The sequence below is a fragment of the mitochondrial genome of Lactuca saligna (assembly GCF_052625555.1).
Source record: "Lactuca saligna strain CGN5271 mitochondrion, complete genome".
NCBI lineage: Eukaryota > Viridiplantae > Streptophyta > Magnoliopsida > Asterales > Asteraceae > Lactuca > Lactuca saligna.
The window spans coordinates 135,001-159,615 of NC_042406.1; the positions used below are offsets into that span (position 1 = coordinate 135,001).

General features: G+C 46.0%; 4 protein-coding genes, 1 non-coding gene and 1 pseudogene across 5 annotated transcripts, besides 3 other annotated features.

Moving 5' to 3' along the window:
- Window positions 1-3,847: 3,847 nt before the first annotated feature.
- Window positions 3,848-3,911: a dispersed repeat (first copy of repeat X-14).
- A 6,905-nt stretch (window positions 3,912-10,816) lies between these two features.
- Window positions 10,817-11,104, reverse strand: sdh4 (annotated as a pseudogene).
- On the reverse strand, window positions 11,032-11,829 carry cox3 (cytochrome c oxidase subunit 3). The gene has a single exon. The coding sequence runs from the start codon at window positions 11,827-11,829 to the stop codon at window positions 11,032-11,034; it is 798 nt and encodes a 265-aa protein (YP_009642410.1).
- Window positions 11,830-12,400: 571 nt separating this feature from the next.
- atp8 (ATPase subunit 8) lies at window positions 12,401-12,880 on the reverse strand. Its single transcript has one exon. The coding sequence runs from the start codon at window positions 12,878-12,880 to the stop codon at window positions 12,401-12,403; it is 480 nt and encodes a 159-aa protein (YP_009642411.1).
- Window positions 12,881-12,882: 2 nt separating this feature from the next.
- Window positions 12,883-13,097: a dispersed repeat (second copy of repeat X-02).
- Window positions 13,098-19,766: 6,669 nt separating this feature from the next.
- nad2 (NADH dehydrogenase subunit 2) lies at window positions 19,767-20,159 on the reverse strand (one part of a trans-spliced gene, as the record gives it). Coding sequence (YP_009642412.1) covers window positions 19,767-20,159 — 393 coding nt within the window.
- A 1,208-nt stretch (window positions 20,160-21,367) lies between these two features.
- On the reverse strand, window positions 21,368-21,520 carry nad2 (NADH dehydrogenase subunit 2; one part of a trans-spliced gene, as the record gives it). Coding sequence (YP_009642412.1) covers window positions 21,368-21,520 — 153 coding nt within the window.
- Window positions 21,521-21,656: 136 nt separating this feature from the next.
- rps4 (ribosomal protein S4) lies at window positions 21,657-22,463 on the reverse strand. The gene has a single exon. The coding sequence runs from the start codon at window positions 22,461-22,463 to the stop codon at window positions 21,657-21,659; it is 807 nt and encodes a 268-aa protein (YP_009642413.1).
- Window positions 22,275-24,615: part of a repeat region (first copy of long repeat R) that runs on past the window's edge.
- Window positions 22,749-22,821, reverse strand: trnK-TTT. Its single transcript has one exon. It is a non-coding gene; the product is annotated as a tRNA-Lys (tRNA).

Below are 24,615 nucleotides of genomic sequence, written 5' to 3' on the forward strand. Positions count from 1 at the left end.
GTTCGCACCTGAGAATCGTATCATCAAAAAGACATTGACTGGACTTGAGAGCATTCTCATTGAGTAGGTATGATCGCCAATAACTTGACTTTGATTTCACTCTGACTTGCCCAAATCTATGAATTGCGTCATATAAGGATCAAGATAGATTACTTTTGTCATATTGATCATCAGTCAAAGGGGCGGGTTAGGCGAGAGTAGGCAACTAGCCCATCCTTGCTAGAACAATTGACTACCAGACTTGTATACAAGAATCAAAGAGACAGGGGCTCTATCGATGAGAGCTTAGGTGAAGGCTCGAATAGCTTAGTTGTTAGTTGAAAGACTCTGTATGGGATGTTCTTTCTATAGAGTGATAAACGGAGGGATCTTGCTTTCTAAAAGCCATAGTCAGGCAGAAGGCAGTGTGCAGTCAGCCAGTAGATGACGCCAGAGAGGGATTTGTCAAAGCACGGATAGGAGCTCTACCACGATATGATCTCTCTCATTGAGAAAGCGCTATCAAAGCCGCTGTCCCAATAGCTTCGTTCAGGAGCGAACAACCACTAAATTGCTTGTTAAATGGAGGAGCGGAAGGGGCAAAGTCAACGACTGAGGCCAGAAGGTATGTGAAAGTAGAAGCCAGGGACAGAGAGAGCGGAGGAGAGGACTGATTGAATGAATGTCATTTCACGCTGATAGGAATGGGGGTTATCCCTGTCTATTCTATTTCTCCTGTCTTATTGATCAATGGTGTGCCATGAGATGCTTCGCCCGGAGGATCATTCATGGTGAAGATCCCAACATGATCTACTCGGTCAAGTCTGATTAAAGCACTCCAACCAACCCAACAAAAGAAGCAACGGGTACTACTGGAATGAAATCGGCATCTAATTTCATTTCTTAGGTCTGGGTCGGGATCCAATTCTCTTATAGAAGAAATGGATTGATATGGATTTTTCCCAGCCGCATTGTCATCATCTCACTTCCTCTTCATGACAGAAAAGGAGAAGTTGCTTGACTCAGTGTACGAGGTTAATGAGGGGCTACTTAATGAAAAGATAAACCCGCCACTAGAGCGGAAGAAGGATTCTATACTCTATTTGACGATACCAGCAAGTCCGTCTTCTCGGCTGACGTGACGGCTGAATGGATTGATGATTCATCAACGGGCACAGGCCAATTCAAAGCGGCTTAGAAGCATCAAGGGAAAAACTGGGTGAAAGTCTCCCAGGTTAGTGTGCAGATAGAGGACTTCTTTCACAAGGGGGAGCGTACCAACCAAGACAAAAACAATCAGACAAGACGAACATCGTGAGATGAGCCTCAAGCCCCAAAGGAAGGGCACTCACAAAAGATCTTGCTGCGCGAGAATCAGGTCTGATACAAGCAGTTCCTCGCCTGGGACAATAACTGACGATAGATAGCGAGGGGGGGGTACGAGTTCCAACTAGGACTGTCATAGGAGCGTCAAGCCACTCAAGTTAGAGGAGCGGTTTTCCACTCTTAACCGTTGCACACGAAAGAGGATCGGAGGCCCCCTCAACCTCTTAATCAAGGCGCCCCATCTACATCTATGTCAGCAGCATCAACCGGGACTATACCCATTTACTATTCATACTAGGTCAAAGGAAAATCGAAAAGACCAACGACTTGTCTAAAAGAATCAAAGATCCACGAGCTGAGCTTGATCTTACAAACGCAATTTATTGATTAGTGATTTTTATCAGTCTACCAAAAAGAAAGCGAGTCCTCTGCTCGGTAAAGGAGCATTCAGGCATCGGGGGAAGAGCTCAAAGCCGAGGAGAGCCCTGTGTCCCGCTGATAGAATGGAAAGGGAAGGGCCAGCATCGATAGACGCTCGAAAACCATCGGCGGAGGGGGTCCCCCTTTTCACCAAGGAAGGGACGAGCCGCATTGACGATGAAGAAAAGGTAACACGAAAATAGAACAGCGGGTCTTTCTTTTCGGTCTTTACTGAAACAGATACACGAGCTTCATCTCATGCATGATCTTTTCAGAGCACGGGTCGGGAGGACATTGCAAAAACGCCAGTGGAGGTCTGGTCTCAAAGTCTAGTCTTTCTTCTCCTATCACTGCCTTTGGGGAACGAGCAGGTGAAGAGCTTAGTGTAACGGTCCGGAGCGCAGCCTCTTACTAAGAGAACAGATGCCACGCAAACACAGAAAAAGGGCAAGCGGGTAAAGGAGTAGACTAGCCGGCAAAAGGAAAGAAAGTCGGAATAAGCGGTTAGGCTTAGAGCTGTTAACGGATATGGAAAACTACCTTACAAAGCTGCTACCTACCTTGGAAGGTCAGCGGAAAGAGCTAGAACAACGGGAAAAGAGCTGGGAGTTCGGCTAAGGGAAGTGGGGAAGGGAATGAGGAAGGATAAGACGGAAGACGAGAAGCCGGCCAAGCAGTTGCTTTAAAAAGGCAAGCTGTAGGAGTAGGCAGTTCATAGAGGTAGTTAAAGACTCCATCTTCTGGTGGTTACTATTCGGTGAAGTAAGAGGATGCAGGAAAGGAAGAGATACAGGAAGCGGTTAGGCGGCTAAGAAAGTCATCAGGTAGGTAAGCAAGCCGCCCTGGTGCCAAGCTAAGTCCCAAGCTAAAGACAAGGATCACATCGATAAGAGAAAAAGCAAAGACGGCTTATGCCGAATATCTTGAACTCAAAGAAAACCAAGCCTAACGACTTTACTTTCATACCAGGAAATCGAAGATGTGCCAAATCATTCTCTATCGAATCGTAGTCTAGAGCCAAATGAAACTGATTCCATACGAGTCAGTCTGTCAGTTGCAGCTAACAGATCTTGGTCACTGCATCAGCTCGATGTCAAAAAGGCCTTTCTTCATGGAGACCTCCACGAAGAGGTTTATATGAGTCCTCCACCAGGTTTTCGAGCTCAGGGGTAGAAATAAATACGGACTTAAAATAGTGGAGACTGAACCCTCTACGGAGATGATAGAAGATATGAACCGCTCAATCGATACGATAGAAGAGGAGCTCCGAAGGTTCCTCTCTTCACTCTTCTCGGATGATAAGTCGAGCTAACCTATTCATAAGGTGAGCTAACCTATCCCATAAGCCCCTAGAGTTAACTTGTCTTTGACTTTTAGTTCATTACTTTATTCAGGTCGAAAAGAATGACGCGGATCATGGAGCAGGTTCTCAAGCAATCCCATAAGTGGTATGCAAGAAAGGTATCAGTATAGAAGGTTGGAAGTTTCCCAGCCCGGGGGGAGTGTCCGTGAGTGTTGGTGAACGGTATACGTAGAACAGGTGAGTAAAGAGTTGTCCTTTGAGCTCTTAGCTCTTTTGGTACCGTCGGTATTGCTTCTTTCTTTCAAGTTTTCCTAGGCCTACATCCCTTGGTCCACGGATTAGCAAAGCGGGCCGATGAGATGAATTGGTTCCGGGGTATGCCTGCCGAGGTAGGCAGGGCAATAAGGGCAAGGCTGCGGGAAGAGTTTCAGAACTAGGCGAGAGTCCTTCACTGCACTCACTGGAGAGAAGGGATCATCTCCAATCTAGTTGTAAGGTCTTATCCCCAGAAGAAGAAGTGCATTACAGAGGATAGCCCAAAGGTGGGATACTACTTAGAAATTGTAGAAAGGTATGGTGTAGTCCACCACAGGCTTGTATGGTAATGATGAAGCTGGCTGACAGCTAGAATGAACAAGAAAGTTCTGTTTTCAGAACAGTGAAGATATTGCATCTAGAAGTCAAGTATCCAAATCGTCTTGGTAGTATCAATAAAAGGGAAAGCGCTGCCGCTGGTCAACTAGCATGGTAAGTAGGTCCATGCAGCTGGCCCCGGATGTACCCTCACAATAGGGGAACCGGGTAACCAAGTCGCGATCCGAATGAATGGTAGTTCGCTGGGCCTGTCTTTTGCTCCCAGAGGTGCTGGTTCGAATCCAGTTCGTGACAACCACAAAGCCTTTGATCATAGAATATCTCGGGACCCCCGCTGGTAAATACGGGGCTCTGGCAGCTGCACTTTTTTTTTATATGATGCATCGAATGCTTCCTCTGCTTTCAGTAAAAATACCAAAAGCCTATTCTCGAGGCACTCTTTCTCTTATAGCGCTCTTTCCTTCCCTTCGAGCTAGCCGGAAAAAATCCATTTCTTTTGTCTGTAAGAGAAAAGGCGCTTATTCCATGAAAGAGGAGCGCAGCGGAGTCATGAACAAACAAGAATAGCCACTTCCTTATCTACGCTATTGACTTTCCTCCCCTCGTGGGAAGTAGCAAGAGCCTTTATCTAATCTACTATTGAACCATCTCACCTGAAAGTCAGTCGCTACCTTAAGGCATGCCTTGACTCCACTCGATGGGACTTGCTTTCCTAAAGAGAAGACGAAGAGGATGACACTGGGGATCGTTCTTACTTAAAGAAATTCCCATGAGCTGCCTTGAGCTGGTAACTCAAAAATCGATGATTCTTGGCCACTGACTTACTGCTTTCACTCAAATGCCACTGATGCGTAAGACATTGAGTTGGACTACTTTCCTTCTGGTAATGCCTTTCCCTGTGGTCACCTTGCCCTTCTACTTACTGGCTTGGCTATTTCGAAGGATTCGCTTCGGCGGGTGATTTAACTAAAAAAGAATTTTTGAAAGTGGCACTCCTTCCTTGCTTATTACCCCGTAGTGGGATATTTTTTGACAATCGGTCGTAGATTCCCTGGCTTGGCTAGGAACCTAGTCCCTTCTTGTGACAACAGAAGAGAAGGAATTGCCTTTTTTCTCTCTTTTTCGCCTTTGGCCTGGTCAAAGCAAAAAAGCCACTACCAACTATGATTTCCACGAAATGCTAGTCGAAGATCCACTATTTACTTATTTCTAATAAGATAGGACCATCGGAAAGAAAGTCAAGTCGAATCCCGTGCTTTCGGGTGATTCCGCATTCAAATGCTACCCACGTGAATGCTAGTCGAATCCGTATGCCCAAACCACATAAGATAAGCTAAGCAGCTAGATCGATTCCAAACGTGTGATTAGTAGCTGATGCAGAAAAAAGAAGAACAGCTTCTTCTTCTATGATGACATCTGCAGCAGATTCAATGGCCTCGGTTTACACATTCTTTACTTGAAAAAAAGAGTGAAGTTAGAAGGATTCTCGTCAGAAGGTCAGGTCAGAAGTGGATTCCCGGTACGATACTAGGCTATGATTCCCGGGGAGAGAGAGAACTCTTATAAGAAAATGGGCCTTGAGCCTGCTTCATCGCCTTGACTTGATTCGGGTAAGTCAAAGTAAGGACTTTGCTTTTTCAAATCCCAGACAGGAAGGAAGTCGAAAAAAGATCTGCTTCAGGATCAACTGAAGCAGAAGAAGAGACCTTTTCCCCTTGGGGAATGAAAAAGATCATCTTTCTAAAAATGAAATAAGACGTGTTCACTCTGTAAGAGCCCTTGGTCTTAGTCTTAAAGAGAAGGAAGCCGGCAATAGCACGATAGCAAAGAGCAAAGAAAGCTAAGCGCGCAGAGAGAGCAGCATATAGCGCGAAAGAGTCCAAATACAAGAAAGGCAGAGCGCGAAGCTTGTGGTCCGTTCCTTTCCCAACTATAGTGGAACTTGCCCGAAGGAAATCTTTTATCTTCTTGCCGGGAAAGAGTTTGATTACCAAGTTCGATTACCATAAGTGGAAGTTCAAACCTTATATCTCCGATATATAGGATATAATGTCAGAAAAAAATAAATTTTGGTAGATAGTATGGCTTGACAATGTCGAGCTAAGACTATCGCGAAGTAAACATAGGGTCTGTCTCAGCCTTGACTATGGAATCTGATTTCCTAGCGACTATGTTCCCCTTTTTTCCTGCAGTCTTTCCAGCTATGGATCCTACAATTCCCTATGAAGCTCCCTGACAACCCCTTCAATCCATCTTCATCTTGGCTGGCAGCCTAGATTGAGCCCTGGGACTGATCTTCCCGTTGGCTTTACTGCAGCAGTACTCACAGTGAAAGGTCAGCGGGGGGCATAGCGAAATTCCTCACCGAGATGACTGGACAACCTATCGACCAGATCGCACCAGCGGAGCGATTCAAAGCCTCTTTGGAGCGAATTCCTTTGAAGTAGTTAGTGCTCTAATTGAGTGAGCCGTGGATCATAAATGATGAGCGTAGCTTAATTTAGCTGATCTCACACCGAACTATAAATAAATAAGTGAGTGGCTCTTTATAGCCCAATGGCTACCACCGGAAGTGCGCTAAGTTAGTCACAGGGGAACCCCAAGTTCTTTCTCCGACTCTATAAAATAAACTTGGATGGCTTGCTTGCTTGTTTAGCTTGCCCCCTCTTTGAATGTGTACAATTCGAGCAAGCAAATGGCTAGCAGGGCCGAGGAACCACAATGAACGGGACGACAGAAGTTCCACAAGAATATGACCAGAGAGATATGTTCTTCTTCGTGCATGCAGGTCTGGTTCCTGAGAAAACAGATATCTATTAGCGAGTTTCGCCGTACAATATATAACCCGGGACTGGCTGAAATGAATGAATTCTCATGGTTTCCGCCGGCTAATAGGGCGAGCAGCGTAATGGGGGCGGACGACGTGAGTGAGAGCCCAGACCATAGCGGCTTTAGAGACTTCTCTCTCGGCGACGAAAACGTTCTCCGGGAGGCTTTCCTTTCTGCTTTACTGTGATTTACCCATAACCATCAGCGGCAAGGATTATGGAAGAGGCCAAACCAACCCAGGTACACCACAAGTAGATACGGTTGGAGTAGCAGATCCTATAGAAACAAAGACAAAGCCCGAGGCAGATCCAGACGCGTACCTAGGTGGCGCAGCATCCCTTCGAGTTGCTTGCCACCCCTTTTATCCTTTCTCCCTCCTCCGGTCGCCTCGTTACCTTTTTTGCTTTCTCACATTGACTTCTTTCCGCTTTTTCACTTCTTTTCCTTTGATTCAGCTGTATTAGTAGCTGATGATTCCTTTTTTCCAAGTGTGTCCGATTGGTATCACTCGCATAAGACTTTTCCTTTATTTGTAGCGGCCATGTGGCATAGTCCATCTTTTCCTTCTATTTTTCCCTCAAAATAGAATATATACTTGCCTTTGTACTGATTTGAATATATGTAGGAAGGCTTAGTGGAAGGGCGGCACCCTCTTCAGAGGTGCCCGAGGGGCACGGTCTCTGTCTTTGACTTGGCCTTCGGCCTTGAGAACACAATGATTTCGGACTTTCTCTTTTCCGAGCCTTACTAGGCGCGTATTGCTTTCTTGTCTTTTTTAGCTTGAGGTCTATATAGACGATCTGACTCTTTGTCAAGTGAGAGTAAGAATTCTCCTATTGTGATAGCGGTTAGTGGAACGTGCAAGATAGGGCCAGCTAGGCGAGCAGGGTCAAGAAAGAAAAAAAGTCGTAGGCAGAGATGACTAAGTGAAGAAGGCCCTACCCCTTATTCATTCAAAAAGGGAGTAGCGGAGAGAGACGTTCCCGAAAGGCACCTATCCGTGGGAGACAGAAGATGAATGGGGAGCCGACTAGAAGACAGATAAAGGAGCAGGCTGGAGCGGGGCTTTAGGAAGAAGGGGGCCGGAGATGGACTTGGATGATGGAAAAAGCGGTCTTCCTCGCTTGCTCCAATGCTTGGTGAATCAGTCAATGGAAAATTGCTAGCGATCTCAGAAGCACAAGGAAGCAGAAGAAAGAAGGCCCGCCAGAAAGAGGGGAGACCCCGGAACGATGTATGAAAGAGACTCTTGAAAGCTATCGAAGTGGACAATAGAGTGCTGCTTCTTATGAAAAAGCCCTCAATGCTGTGTGAAAGAGTGGCGGGGAATGACTGGGCTCAGGAGTAAAGTCAACATAGTGTGGAAAGTGGGGTCGACCTTCTAGTGCCTTGTAGGGAAAGAGAGGTTCTCTAGGCAGATAGAGAAGGAAGGGCCAATAGAGAAGAATGTTGAAATGAGAGTTGCATTTAGTAGCGCCGGCGCCTCATCCAAATGAGACTTGGAAAGCGAGATAGGGCCTAACTGGGAGGCAGGAAGAAGACTACACGAGTGGTTCGGGACGGAATCTCTTTGACTTTCTGGTGCCATAGCTTCGACTCCACCCCAGAAATAGTAATAGGAGGGAGCCGCTACTTCACCGGGAGATCGTGATGAGGCAAAAGGGGGCTTTATTAAAGTCCTCTGGGTCGTCCACTAAGTGAGTGAAAGAGGTCTCATTGGGAGAATTGGGAAGAGAGAAGGCCAGCCTCCCACTATGTGAAAGAAGAGCTTTTTCTCTCATATTCACTTCTATAGAATATATATAATAGGTAGTTCGCTTAGCCGCAGCTGAAGCCATAGATCTTGCCCGGGATGCTCCCAAGGTTCATCGGGACATTTTTTTCAACAACTGAACTAGCATCACCGTTCTTAAGCCTAGACTTGTTTTGGGGTTCCAAACCTCCTCCTATTGCCTTTACCCAGCGGCAAGACGCTTAGTTTTGTCGGAAAGGGAATGCTTATTCCCCTCTACTGTGCGGGTGCTAAGACTAGGCGAAGAATTAAATGAATCAGTTCGCTTGACCAACCCGAGCCTTCGAGCCTATAGTTCTTCTGATTTGGCTAACATCCTTCGATGACAAGCCGACCGAAGGAAGACGCACCGGGAGCCTACTTCTATCTCATCAGAAGCAGGCGCATAGGCTATAGAATATAGAATCCCACCTTCTACTCTATCAGCTACTCTAATTTTGAGTTGGTCATAGGTTGACAGTTTTCGGGGCTCACTTTTCGGGTCAGAACTATTGGAAGACGAAAGATAACTTATTTAGACGAATAGTGTGCCGATGCCATTACCCCCAAAAAGCCTACATTAGCAGTGCGGGTTAAATCAGACAGAAACCAAGTCCAAGAAGACCGAGGAGGCCTTGGGGTAATAGAACAAGGGAGGAAGAAAGGAAGGAGCTTCGGCTCCAGCTCCGCAAAGGTAGACTTTTTCCAGGTTAGCTAGAGAGAGCGATATTCATCTTTTATAGCTTGTTTACCGGAGGCCTCGTTTTCAGGTTTGATAGAATAAAGAAGTAGAATAGATCTCTCTTCTTAAAGTATACAACACTTCCCGCAAGGTTCACACCGCGGAAAAGGTGAAACGTCGTCTCTGTCAAATAAGCTATGATACTCTGGTAATACCTGTTGCTGATCCTCATCTTGTACTTGTGAACAGCAGCAGAGGCCGCATATGATAGGTTATTCCAGAATCAATGTGAATATCGCCGAATAGGAGACTTCGTTGCACAATCGTGAGTCCCTTGAATATAGAGAGAAGTTTGACTTGTAAAAAAAGACGTGAGTGTCCCTAAAACTATGCCCTTGTTCTAATAGTACAAGCTCGCTATAAATCCAGTTTTTTGTATATAGATAGAGAGCCCCTAGCCCGAGAGACTAGTTCTCTCCAGTGTCTTTGACAACTATATACGAAAGAGTACGATAACAGGCCTTTCAGTGCCATCGAAAGAGCCTAACGCCTATATCCTACCAACCTCAATCTGCACGTCCGAAAGGGACCCTCTAATTCTATCATTCAGAAGCCTCAGGACCGTATCCATGAGGGTACAAAGATTTTTTTGAGGCTAGCAACCGATAGCAACTGTAGCATTAGGATCGACATTGGAAGATTTTCGTCAAGGTCATACTTAAACCGTATGATCCTTATAACTCATGATAGTTTGACTAAGGAAGCATGCATTGGAGCTTACTTGTTCTCAAAACAGGTGGTCAGGCTAGTACGGAAGTCGGTATTTTGATTCACATCACTGTATCTAAAACAGTGTTCTTCATCCCGCTTACGGAGGTATTCCGAAGCCACCCGAATTGTTGCCTGTACCAGTCTCCCTCAATCGATCAGGGTATCCTCGTATCATCCCTCTCATCGCCGGATGATGATGCGGAAGGATGACCGGGCGGACGTTTTAGTTAAGCTCTATCTGTCTCTCGGGACTCGATCGAGTCATTCTTGTGTGTACTTGTCATTCGTAATGGTTTTAGTAACTCTTTCTTGCTTTCGTCACTTGTCATTCAGGTACTAGTATCTGTAAATCAACTCCACTCTTTCTTGTACCTGGCACTAGTAAAATTGTATCTCGGTTCATGGCATGTTAAAACGACTCTATCGGCTTATAGTCATTCCTGGCACTCGGCGCATGTCTTTGATCAACACCGGTTCCGTCACTCGTATCTGGTTGAACCAGTACTTCCTTTCTGCCGTTCCTAGGGACCACCCACTCCCGTTCCTTGGTTGTTGGTGTATTGGCTCTTTGGTTTGGTTCCCGGTCAAAGCCGTGAAAGCAAGATAGGGTGAACACATCTGTATCGTAATATGGGTATGAGTATAGTATATGTACAAACAGGTAAGTGAACTACTCCTTCGACTGGTCTGCCCGCCGTTTGGTTTGAGGGCCTACATCGACTAGGCCTCCCGCTGACTGAGGGAAGCGATCTGTCTTAAACAAGAAGATTTTCCGGGTGAACAATGAGATGGCATGTGAATGAGTGATATGGGGAGAAGGAATCAATTCTTGTACGTATGATATGGGGTCGGTACGATACACATATGGTGAACAGTCAAAGCGAGGGATGGGGTCTAGTTAAATACGATATGGGGAGATATGGGATACAGCTAATGTCGATAAGGAAGGGAGGGAAGGAGCTCTTGCCTTCAACTCAGAGCAGAACGTTCCTTCCGCAACGCAAGGCCTATTTGCTTTCGTAGCAGCCAAGGATGAGTTCGATCCATTAGGTTCTTCTATTTGTTCAGAAAAGAAACGAGAGACAAGAAAACATCTTTGATTACGATTAAAAGGAACAATCTAAAATAGACCAAGATCTATCTAATTTCGGGTCATTTCTTGGTGAACATGATCTGCCATAATCTCTTCGATCCCTTCATTTATGTGCCAGAATAAAGAGAGATTTGGTAGGAAAGTGGAAGATACTTTTTTTTATATGATAATCAAAGGGAGTGGGAAAGCTGCAGTAATTCTTTGGAAAAGCCCGCTTCTCTTTGTCTTCGAGCTTGAATTCTTCAATCCACTGATTCGTTCCTTCATATACCTCCCCACCAATAGATAGAGACAAATGGGAATAACCGAACCACGTCTACAAAATGCCAGTACCATGCAGCTGCTTCAAAGCCAACGTGATGCTCCTTGGTCAGATGACCAAGATATTGGCGAATACCACATATGATCGAGAAAAGAGTACCTATAATCACATGAAAACCATGAAAGCCAGTTGCTAAGAAAAAGGTAGAACCATAAATACTATCCGAAATTGTGGGGGGCGCTTGATAATATTCCATTCCTTGAAAGGCGGTGAATACTAGAGCCAGTGAAACGGTAGCTACTAAAGCGTAAACTGCTCGTTTTTCCTTCCCCGCGAGTATAGCATGATGAGCCCAAGTTACGGCAGCTCCGGATGAAAGGGGAATAAGAGTATTAAGAAAAGGGATTTCCCGAGGATCTAAAACCGCAATCCCTTTTGGGGGCCAAATACCTCCGATCTCTACCGTAGGTGCCAAAGAAGAATGAGAAGAAGCCCGAAAAAGAGCAAAAAGGAACATAACCTCCGAAACGATAAACAGAATAAACCCATATCGAGGTCCTAATTGTACGACTTTGGTATGATGTCCTTCCAACGTGGATTCACGTAGAACATCGCGCCACCATACGAACATGGTATATAGGATAAAGATTAGGCCCAAACTGAGAAGTGTTGCACCCCCTTGAAATGAGTGCATGTACATCACACCTCCTACGGTGGTTGCCAAAGCTCCGAGTGAACCCGAAATAGGCCATGGACTTGGATCTACCAAATGATAAGAGTGCCTCTGAGATTCAATCATAAACAACTTTGCCTCGGTTGCATGTAAACCCCCCCTTCACCCCCGCCCCCTAAAGTGGTAAAGAAGGCTCTTTGGGGTCTCTCTTTCTATCTGACAGGACAAACAAATAGGAAGGGATGGTTCTTTCATTGCAAGAAGTCTAACTAGAAAAGGATCTCCCTATTACTTTGAGAAGAGAATTGTTGGTTTGACCGACGAACTACGTGGGAAAATGGATCTTCTTTCTTTTCAGAAAGCATTTTTTGAAAGTAACAATTCCATTCAGTTCGGTTTCGGAAAACTTTCCGCCGGGGCCTAACATCAAAGGCGCAGGTTGATCTCTATGGTTGAGGCTGCAATTCATTTTTACACGTGGGAAGGGCTTACTCTACTAGAGGCTCGGCTTGGTCTCGCTCCCTTCCCGTACTATTCCTCCCCACTAAAAAAAGAGCGATTGAGAATCTCGAGAACCTTTCTGAACGTCTGTCTTCGCGGGGCGATTTGAAAAGGAGTATATCTTTCTTGTAGTGCCTTCCATTCCACTATTCTGATCGAGAAAGAATCTCTTCTGAACGACCAAGTCATAATGAGATTAAAAACCGATGCTTCCTTGGCCGTGTGGAACATGGATTAGCATTATGTCATTCCTACAAGTGATCCCCCATCCAGGATTGGAAGAAGTGCTATATGAGGACTTCGAGATCAAATAGAAGATGTTCCTTTCCATTCCTCGTGAGCCACTGATTTCTCCGAAACAAGAGATCAAAGTGATCTTCCTCCTTTTTCCCAATAAGTCGACGGCCTTACACCATTGGGAGACTTCGAATAAACTGGAGTACATATAGGATAGACCGGTGCTAAAACCTTTTCTCAAGATATCTTCCAAACTGTTGGGCTCCTTGCTCCGGATGTTGTTCGTACGGTGTGAAAGCAGTTGGTTACGTAGTTTTAGAATTCTGCTGATCCCAAGTAGTCCATCTCCATCATTGCATATGGCAATATAGAAAGTAAAGAGGAAAAGGCATGACCAGAAGAATTGTGTGAAATAAGTGAATTGATCTAGTTGAGGCATGATTGATTCAGTGATGTGACTTCTCCTGCTCCAGTAAATCAGTCTGGAGACTTGCTAATTCAATTCAATTGCCTTGGTTTTTCCAAGAAATACATGGGAAAAATAGGGAGAAAGAAATGGGATTGTGTCAACAGGCCCCTATTCCGACGAAAAACAGCCCCTTTTCTTTTTGTTTAGCCTGTTCCTATCAGATAAATTCTTAAGAGAAGAGGAAAAAAGTCCTCCGTCATAGGCGGCCGAGGGTACCTTCCTAGAGGTTCTTTTTTAATTTGAATCAGGTCTCCTCACTTATGTTTATGCTTATGATAATATATGCCGATCCCTAATCTCACAAATAGATTTCGACCCAATCTCCCATTTGTGAAGCAGATCATGAGTGTATTCCGCCTACATTTGTTAGGTTCTTTGATTCTGTAAGTTTGTCTTGTTTAGATTGCATTGCACGAGAGCGCCCTTTTTTACTTTATATAAAAAATATAGATTTACAATAAATAATAGGTAACCTTCATCAATAAACCTTGCATAAGAGATAGATCCTGCTGACTTGAACTGAGCACGAATTTCATTTGTATTTGAGCGTAAAAGCAGCATATTGCTTTGAAGGTTTCCAACCTACTGGTTCAGCCAAGAACCAGAAACCGAATGAAGGAAGCGAAGATCAGAGTCAAAATATGCCGTGGAGAAGAGCTTACTTATGAGCGGAAGACGAAGTCGCAGGGGCTGGATTGAATCCTTCTCAGGAAGAGCTGATGCTTGCTGGGTCTTTTTGTCTAGCAGCTATGGAAAAGCCTATAGTATAGGGCTGGAATCGCAAGAAAACCCAGTCTCCAACTGAAAATTCCCTCTCACTTCTATGTTGATCCTCATATTGCTTCATTCTAACTTGTGCCCTTGACTGTCCTTCGAAATCTGTATGACAGTCGACTGCTCCCTGAGATGACTCTCTGCCGAGGCAACATTGGAACCTTCAGGCTGGGGCATAGGTATAAGTGTTGGAGCATAGCGATAGAGGGCTTCAATTAAAATGGGGTCATTTTCATTGTGGTATGATAAGTAGTGTCGTACCACCACTCTGCTAAGGATAACCACTTATATACCACTTCTGTGGCGCGAGTGGCCTTCTGTGCTACTCATTAATCATTAATCTGGGGTGAAATAACAGAATGATGTTAGAGCCCCCTTCAATAAGAGGTCCAGCTATTTTGCATTCCTCGGAACAAATTATCAAGCTAGTGCTACTGCCTTCCTTCGTGCGCCTTCTTTGATTTCTGTGGCTTTACTGGTACGAGCCGCGATCCCAAGTCTTGTTCGCATGCTTCCGGAACTTGTTCGTCAACACCAGGTCAGCAGGTGGCTCTTTCATCAGACATGGCTATGCTCACCATATTGCAGTATAATGGGCGATATCTCCTACGCTGTCTTTGTGGATTCCCACCGAATTCCAAGTAGTCTTATCTTTCTGTGCGGCTTTCTTTATAGGGATCCTGCCGGCACGGTACTCCGTTTCCAGCAAGTTCGTGAAGGTCCAGCAATTTGAAAGGGGATGTTGTACGTACCGATGTTTTTGACAGTACTACTTAGGGTCCTCAGTACGACTTCGTTTGGCCTGTGTTCCAAATTCAATGCTCAGGCAGCTCAAAAGCCTTATTCTTCAACAGGAGCTGGTCTAGTACTTCGGGGCAGTAACTCAAAGTGGTACCAGGTCAGTCCCTAACTATCTGCTTCCACTAAATACGCGGTAACGCTAACTCATGTGCTGAACACAGGGTCAGTCACGGACCTCTTAGGTTTTTTCAGAAAGAACAAAAAAATTATCGTTAAGGTCCCATAGATAGAACCTGATACGAAGTACTGAACATAAGACCTATGTAAGGGAGTCAGTCCTACTCATAAAGGTGAAGGACCAAGCACTAGATCGTTGAAAACAAAAAGAAAGACTGACTTTTAGATAACTTATTTAGGAAGGAGCCATCATAACTGCTCGCCATCGGAATAGGCTTTCAAGGCAGCTGCCAAGTCAGCCAGTAAGTAAGCAGGTAATAGTCAGCCAGCAAGCTGGGCCGTTCTTGCCAGTTCGAGTACGAGACTTCGGTGTAGTAGTACTATAACGGTTTTGACACATACTAAGGACTCCTTTTGTAAAGCAACTTCTTGTGCTTTTATTCCAGCCAACGAAGCTCCGTCTAATCTAATAGGGGCTCGGTTCGGTTCACCCATCATACCTACTAAGTCGAAGGCAGGCGAACTCGGACCAGTGCAACAAAGTTTAGACTCTCGCGATTGGACTCTATAACAGAAGAGGTTGTGCAAAAAGGAAAGGGAAAAGAAGCTTTGCAAAAGCTAAGGCCGAAGCTCTTTGGGCGATATTATAGCATAGCGCATTTCCTCATGATTAGGGTGATGTGGTTGTTCCATCGGTTTTCTTTATGGAGGGATCTCTTATTCAAGATATTCTTGAAAGGCGGATTGACAAGTGCGACGAGGAGATGGAGATTCCAGAAAAGTCTACGAATAAGTAAGTGAAGGCTTGGCTTACGTGCTCAGCTCAAGCAAGAAGAAGCTAGAAAGTCAAGCCTATTGAATGGTGGCAGAGGGAGTGGAGGTCTAAAAGTCAGAAGAGAACACTGTGCAAAGGGTACGCGACCACAACACACTGTTGTCCCTTTTTTTTCTTTCTTTTTCTTCGCACTAGGAGTAGCTGTAACTTAGCAATTCGATTGTACTCAGATCGAACATGGCAATGAATGTCAGTGTGCTCTCTGGGCCTTACTTCTTGATGACTGATCTACATTCTCAGCTGATGACATTGAATGATTTGAGGACGCTGGGCGGCCAAGCTTGCTTGCGCTTGGGCTGTTTCGCCGTGGCTTGGGGTATAACGGTTCGGAGAGATCGACGAGCACCTCACACTGCCATGCCAACCGCAGCTTTTGAATCAATTTTGGGGTGATCTTTGACCAGCCGATGCAGCGGGAATGGGATATTGAATGAAAGTCAATCGAAGAGACAAGTGACTTCCCCGCTAAGGAAATCTGCTAACACTCTAAACGATTCAAATACAGATCAAAGTCTATCACGCCCTCATAGGAATCGAGGAAAGATGGATTTTAGCAGCTGGGTAGTTCACCACTGTTCGAGCTTGATAGGTAATAGCAAATCCTAGATCACCCTTTTTAACTAAACTCAGGGTATTGATAGCAAGAAGATTCGCAGTCAAACTATCCAGTTCAGGAAGTTCTCTTGCGGGATAGGCTAATCCGAACAAAAAGCATCCTAATAAAGGAAAAAATGGTATTTAGGACATCAATCCAGAGGGGATGAAAAGGAGGCACACAACAGCTCATCCAACAGGATAGGTCTGAAAACCTGGCGCATAAAGCGTAGCTGATGAAACCGCATTCCCTTCTATTGGCTCCTACGGATGCTTTCCTTGAGTTCATCCCGCTTTGGAGAAACCTCCTTCATTCTACCTCTTGCCATTGTCTTTTCAGTACCTTGGTTAGCTTCCTATTCAGCCAGTATGCCTCTTTGCACACCTTCCCTTTCGGTCATCTCACTCTTTTCTCTCATCCCCGCAATAGGGATCAATCTTTTACACCGATGTATCGTACTCTCTCCTTCCGATGCTGCAAGCTGAGATAGTTGAATTAGATGTCAGTTCCTCTAGCAGACAAGAAGGCCATCAATGAAACTCTTCTTTCATAGCTTGGCTAATTGCTTTCCTTTCCATGCTCTGGTATGAACACTATAAGGGATTGAGCTAAGAAAGCTGACTAAATCGGGTTCGAATGAGAGTCTGGCATCCTTAGGGATCTGGCACTACCTTCCAGGTTTGGTTGGCACACAAGATATTCCTTGAACGATAGGAATCTGGGAGAAGTCAATTCCTTTTTTCAATGCTTTGGGGATCGATCACCACAAGAAGGAGCTACACATGAAGAATGGCAAGACATAGAAAGAAGGGGTTCTGCACGAATGCCCTGTTGAGGAAGAGAAGGGGTTTGAGAAGAAGGCCTTCTTGTTAGCTTTCAATTTGCCTACTTACTTCTCAGCTTTTCTGCCAAACGACTGCTACCTTTTCGATTGCTATCATCCAGTTGTGGCTTTTTTCCCCTCAGGAGTGTGCAATTGCTTGTTCGCAAAATTCCTTCCTTCATCACGTCATTGGCTACCGGAAAAACATTCTCTCACTTACCCAGACGAATTGATTTCATATCTTTTCATCTTCTGTGAGGACTGTCCTCCTAGCCTTTTCATATCCTGCTTTGAAGCAACTACACTTCCTCGTTAGCCAGTCTGGCTCTCGACCTGCTTCAGTCTCTGGCTGCTGGGACTATTGCAATACTTCGTTCTGCTACCTTCCGATGTTGCTTACTACCAATCCGATAGCTAACCTTGCTTTTTGTCTACCTTATCAGTAACTGCTATATTCGGAGACTTTACCTGAAGAAAACGGAGACATAGAACTACTCGGATTCCATGCTTTCTCAAAGAAATGCCCTTATCTCGATCTTTCTTAGAGGCTAGAGTCTAAGGAAATGGAAAGCCAGGGGAATGCTACCAACTCCCTTTACTCCCACGTTGGAAAGCATATGAACTTGACTGAACTGAATGACCAGCCCCGGGCCGGGGTAAAAGAAGAAGGGATAAGATAAGACAGTAGCACCCACCACTCTGTCAGTAGAAGGTTATCCAGTCGATCTTCGTAAGTAAGTAAGTAAGTAACACTTTCATCGATGATTCCTCTAATCCTCTCAAGGCTTAGAAGGGAGCTGAACCATTTATCTCTATGAAATTCTTTGGCAGAGGGACTCTAAAGTGGCCTCACTTCGCTCGCCTCCCTTCCGGTCGCCTCAGCTTCTGAATCCAATCTTGAACGTTCAGTTAGGCATTCAAAAATGCACTTCTCTTTCAAGTTCCAATCAGATTGTTATGCTCGTGGTGACTTCTCAGTTAGGAATTCTCATTGCCCCTTCTAAATGGTTACAGGACTAGGGCCCTACTAGCCTCATCGGCCGATGTCTGCCGTCTCGCGATTCTTGCGTTTATGGACCGAAGGAAAATAACTCCAATCCTTCCTCAGGGCAACATGCTATATTATATGATATATCTTGGGAGTTGAAGGTCGCAGTCCCTTTCCCTCAGGCGAGTTCCTCACTTAACTTAAAAGAGGAAGGAGTCTTTGCGAATTCAGTAGCTATGCTATGTAATACACACCTGACTTCTACCTTCGTGTGTCAATGGATCTTTCACATACTCCCTATTTATTATGTTTCCCTATTGGTCTCACTACCATACCAAACCCTCCCTCCGGTCGCCTCGTTCCCTTGCTTTTCCATTGCTTTGATCCTCTGTCTCTGACACCTTCCTTAATTAAGTGGAGAATTCCTTCGTACTTGAGTGTCCCAATGAGCCCGTAGGCAAGGTCATTACTATTTTAACGCATGACATGAGGTTGTCTACCTCACTAGTATTTGAACTGGAATGCCAGGCGGAGGAGTGTAACTGCCTTATCGCGCTATCCGACTTGTATGTGAAAAGCATTTCGTACTCGTAACTGATCCCTTCCTAGCGAAAGGTGTGCTCCAATGAAAAGTACACAACACTAGTAGTGCCCCTTTTGACGACCAAGTCACAATGGAAACAATGTATCTCTCTGGGGATGCGAAGAATATTTGAAAGCACTTTCGAACCATCACACGGATTCCAACCCAACTGCCCATGATATGGTAAGAACGGAATGGAAGGGAAAAAAAAGTCTTCTATGCGCAGACGTGAAAGCTCTATCAATAGAACTAGCTTCTTTTTATTTAGAGAGGAACGATTCCCTCGTCTGAGAATCGTCATTCACGCACTATTCCTCCCCACTAAAAAAAGCGATTGAGAATCTCGAGAACCTAAACAAAAATGCAGAAGTGAGCGTACCCCAAGGCTCTCCTCTCTCCCTCTTTTTTAGCCAACACCATCAACCCCATTTTTCACCGGTCAAAGCCAAAAATCTGATTAATAGAAGGAAAGGAGATCAGAAAAATAGGCGGACGACTTATAGTATAGGTCGGATGTTTCCGTGAGCAGTAAGCAGCAGATCCCCCCTTATTTTGGGAAAGCTGGTGGCCGCGTGTTAATTCTTTCAAGGCAAGGGGCGGCCTGATTCGACATTGTTGTTTACTCTGATCCGGTCGAGGTGGTTTTCACCAGCGCGTAGGTGGTCTAAGTTCCTATGACCGAGTCTTTCTGGCCCCTGTGAACATCTTTTCTTAATGTATTAAAGAGGGCCTCTCTAACCGGTGAAGGTGGGTGTCCACTAACGGCCATTCCTGGCTCGGCTCCGATAACGCAATTCCGGGAGGAGTCGGTAGTTGGGCGCTGGATCCCTTCGGACCTGGAGAACGTGTGACGCTGAGTCGGGGTTTGGTGAACCAACAGGTCGCTCCTCTAGTTGAAGTATCGGGCCCCTTTTTTGTTGCCTAGGTTACACCTTCGGAATACCCCAGAAGGGAATTTTTATCTACTCCCCCCAATCTGCACTTTACGCCACGCCGACTCCCCTTTCGTCATAAGGCGTGGAATTAGACCAAGGGGAATCTCCATAGGAACAAGTCCCTTAGATTTCGCACATAGGAGATCGAGACACAGCCCCAGGGCTATGGGGAAAGATGTAGATCGATCACCCTAGATAGACAACTACATAGAGGGTCTCTACAAGTCAGTCTATATATTCTTTGATTTCGTTCCCCCCGTAAGATCAATATCACAACCAATGAGGTCCGCAAGTTTCACATCTAAGTAATACTCGATCCGATAGTTTACGATATAGATAGATATATATTTAACAACAACATTATAAGAAAAGATATTAATAGATATCGGTAGTTGTCCGGTCGTACCCAAACAATAAGATTCCTGAGGAAAATGCACCTAAGATCAAATATTTCGAGCCGGCTTCCGTGGAAAATTCAGACTTTCTTTTTGATGCTGCGATCACATAAAAACATAAACTTTGAGGCTCAATAGCTAAATACATGGCAATTGAATCATAAGCCGAGATCATAAAGAGCATACTGCGAGTAGGAAGTGGAATTAATACAATGGATTCAGAAGCATCAAACCTCTCTTGTTCGGAAGAATCGAAACACATCGAAATGGTACCAGCCGTACTTAATAATAGAAGGATTTGGCAGAAATATGTAAAATTGTCCCTCCTAAAAAGATTATTCCAGAATAAATGGGCAATAGTTAGGAGAGGTGCGCCAGCGGCGAGCAGAAGCAAGGTTATTAGATACCTCAGGAAAGCCCGGCCAGAACCACACGTGCAAGTTTCCCTGCATGTGGCTCGTCCGTGATAACTTCTTCGGATTTGCGTGAACTAGCGGACCGATCACTAAGTGGGGATGCTCCCTCCAGCATGAGCGAACCTTTTCGAAAGTGGTTAGGAATGGGCGCCCCTCTCCCAGCCCGGATCCAGCCAGGTTCTATTGATCATGTCCCCTTCCCAACAGTTGGAACTTGTCTTGGGGCGTCTTTGGCTTTACGAGAGAAAGCTCGCCGTAGAAAAAAGTCTTTCTCTTCCCGTCCCGGGTCATAGGTGCGTCCACAGAAGAGGAAATCGCAATGCATCTTGCTCAGCAGGCGTAGCTTGGAGTGAGAGTGTAGCGGGGGTAAGGTAAGGAGGCCGCCAGAGAGGAAGGCAAACCGGCCTATTAAGCGCAGCTAAGCTAATATGCGCCGGAGAAAGCCAGGTGCCGTAGGTAAGCTCTATTCGGCCCGGAGCATTGATTCCCCATAACGAATAGGCTAGCTCTATCTCTCAATTACCTATCCTGTGCTCGAGAAGGTCCCTCAGTTCCTCGGCAGCACCTCGAGGTGCATTTAGTTGTCTTACATGAGACTCGGGATATTACCCACTCCATGGCATGACACCTTTCGCTCATCCATTCCGCCCGCCCAGACGCGGCGCCTTTTCTCATTATCATCTACCGCCCTTTCTTTCCTCCCCGCTATTCACGCATGAAGATCGTCGTATGTATGCTCTACTTCGGGTGTCGGTGCTATAGTATAGGTAGGATTACATTATGGCAGGATCAGTCACCCGGGCAAACCAACCCTCCTCCAAGAAGAATTGTGCTATGCCCCCCCGATCCCTAGAGAGCGAAAGAGCTGCCTGGTGATCCCTAGGTTGCAGCACGTTCGGTCGTGAACTCCTCGCGCCGCTGCCGCCGTTTCTAGGACCGACCGACGCCTCACCTGCACAGGTACCTACCTAGTGTCGGTCGCACATTCAACATAGCGTTCGGACTCATGTGCCTTTCAGAACCAGGGGTCTTCGAGCCTGCTGCGTACGATTAGCCAGCCTTGCGGCGGCAAAAGGATTCTAAGCCCCCCCATGCTACGGTTCCCTGCGGTCCGAACCCGGTGCCGCATTAGGTTAGGGAACTGGGCGATAATAGCTCCTCCGCATCCCAAAGCGCGCTGCCCTCCTAGGCGCGCAACACTAAGTAATCCAAGCCAACCCACATTACTGACTAACGGTGGATAATCAAATTTCTTAGACGTACTAAATACAACTCCATGAATGAGCAAAATGAAGGTTGCATTAATGATAAAGATCTCTGGGGAAACCGCTAAAAAAAGATTGAACATGTGGGAGGATCCGAACGAATTCTGCTTTCATTTCCCACGTATGGAGTACTTAGTGACTGACGTTACGGTCTCCCGCAGGTAGGCTGCACGCGGCTAGGAAGGCATAGTCCCATGCGTCCGTTTGTGGATCGCGGGACTATGCGGAAGAGCCTTCTGAGGGGGGGGTATCCCTAAGGAAAACCTTCTCCTTTAATAGGCCGAAGGTCTCGGATTTAAAATTCCTAGCCCGTAGGTCTCTACGCATTTGAAGGAGCTCCCCCAAGGACTCCTTCCCCCTCGGATTATCGAGGGCTCGAGCCCCCCGCCCCAGCCAATCGCCACTTGGATGCAGGCCCGCCATCTCCCGGATGATATCCACCTTGACCTCGAATAGGTCCTCGGCGTTGATCCGGGCTAGATATATATCTAGCGACGAAGGCGCTGTTTTGCCCGACAGGAGGCGGCCCTCTATAGAGCGGACCGAATCCCCTCCTATCACTTCCTCCGGGCCATAGGGGTAGGGGGTGTAGGGCGGAGTCCGAGCTCCCGGAAGAGCGGGAGGCGTAGCTTGTTCCCCCGGAAGCGGTTGATTTACCGCTGAGGTACTACTACTACGCCCGGAACTCGCTGAGTCTTCCAGCATATCCTCGGTAAAGGTAAACCAATCCGAATGGGAAGGTACGGCTGAAAGACTCTCGCCGGCGCTAAAGGCAACCGGAACGCCAAAGCTAATGAAAAAAAAAAAGGTACTGATAACAAAGATAAAATTCAAATCAAGGGGCAACTTTCGTGTAGTTTGTAATTGGATGTAACTATTCAGATTTTTTCGAGAATAAATCATTCTCTTAATAGATCTCGTCTTGTTCCTCAATCTTCGAAGAATGCGGCGTTGTATTATTGTAAGTTTCCTGTTCCAAACATTTCCTTCAAGTAGACGACAAGTTTTAAATCTTAATGCGGGCATTCCTCCCTTACATGCATTTGCTTGCAACAGATTCTTACTAAGACCCCATAGACACGGTCTCGGTATCTTCACTGTTGCCCCTCTTCTCAAAGCCCTTCGAGAGGAAGATGAATGTCAATGTGCCATTTTCTTCTTTCCCCTACTATTTACTCTTCTCCTTCACTGCACACTTTAGATAGATGTTTCCATCCAATCAAAGACGGCGAAGCGCCTCTAATCTAAAGGCCAAAGAGTGCTCTTTGCGCTACTACGCATCCTTACTCATAGTATAGTGCAAGTTAGGTTTGGGTATAGCAGGACTTGAACCTGCGACCATTAGGTTAAAAGCCCAATGCTCTACCAACTGAGCTATACACCCCAAAAAAGATGTAGTAGTAAATAAGGATTGGTGCGGAAAAGAAAAGAGGGCGGCCCCTCTTCATCATATTAAAGGGGCGCGGCTTTGTATGAGGCTCGTACTGCAGAGCAAGCGAAGAAAACGTAAGGGCGCGCGCTAGCACTCCTGCAAGAAAACGGCCTAGCTAACGCGCCCCTTATTGAAAAGTCAAGGATATTGAATGATCGATATGAGAAAGAAGCGCTCAAGCATTCGAAGAAAGCCGGCCTTACTCAACAAGCACCTTTCTTAGCTTAGTAAGGTTGCTTGTTTCCACTCATTGAAGATTCTATCTACAAAAAAAGGTCAACGGGGGGTACTAAAATGGCTCTCACTGACACCATCTACGAGAAGGTGAGGTCGTCTTTATTTCCAGCCGCCATACGGTTCGCCTTAAAGCCTTAAAGACGGAGAAGGGGAGGAGCAGTTATCTATGTAATTACGGTCTTTGTTGGCCGGGGCGAGCACTCTCTTTTCTTTGTAAAATTCCGTCTTACCAAACAAGACTGACTTCTTACCAACCCGCGAAGGGTTGTGAGGCTGGACCAGGTACGAAGAATGAATCTATATCTGTGCACGGAAGGGCCGGCGGCCGCTCAACTGTTCGAGCGCAATGCAGTGGTATTGGTTCCGATTCGACAAAGGTAGAATGCCTGGTCGAAGGTCCAGTACAGTAGGTAGCAGGCGTGTTCGTTTTGGCTCCCGAGCGAGAACGAGAAAGAGGCGATGCACCATCCTTGCTGCTACGTACGTTGACCTTGACTTGACAGATTCATCCAATTGAACCCAAACTCAAAGGAGGACCACAAGCTCGGGGCTCGACGAAAGAGAAAGTCTCGGCATTAAGAAAATGGGGTTAGCTGTGAAAGAGGCATTCATTTTTTCATGAATATTCATAGCTGAGTCTACTAAAAGAGGGACCAGCTCATCGTAGTGATTAGAGGACACCTCTGATCGTTCACCTCTAATGTGACACGTTCCCTCCCAGTTTGATCAACGGGATCAGTCGGCTAGAGAGCGGGGCTATTCTTCTTCCGAGGAGACAAAGTAGTCTCTTGTACTGACCGAACCCTCAGTTCGGAGGTCTTCGTCAACATGTTACGAAGCTCCAGTCTGGCGGTCAACTTGATGCGGGAGAGGCATGAGTGCAGTTCGATCTTGTGGTGTATTCCTTTGTAGTGAGTAGGGCCTCTTTCTCGTTGATCAGTTCGCCTCCGCTCTATTGAAAGGTCTCCATTCCTACGGCGGTTTTGTCAATGAACCCGTGGATAAGTAGGCCTTTCTTGCAGACCGATCTTCTGCCGAGTTCCTTCCTTCGTAGTCAAATCTGATGATACGCTTTGGCGATGTTACCTACCAAAGAAAAGGCCTGCTAGGTGATCGAAATCGCTCAGGTCAGCGAGGACTCACTCACCTACTCCTTATCTAATACTTTCTTCTATCTACTGAATTAAAAAGGCGACCCGCCGCGCCGGGCTATAAGATAAGAGACAGCTGTTGTACTACTTGACTGGTAAGAAAGAGCTTCCGTAAGAACTGGAAGACTCTTGTATGTACGGTAACCCTATCTTCCGCTACTGGTGGACTGTTGCACATAAAGGCCGACAGAAGCAACCTTTCTTAGCGCGCTTTTCAAGCGCTTAGCTTCTGCTATAAAAAGGCGGCAAGGCCATAAAGTAAGTGAAGTTGCAAGCCTAAGCCAAGAAGGTACGAACGAAGTGACGGGCCCTTTTAGAGAGAGGGGGCGGCTTTCTTGTGGTAGTCATTGCGAACATC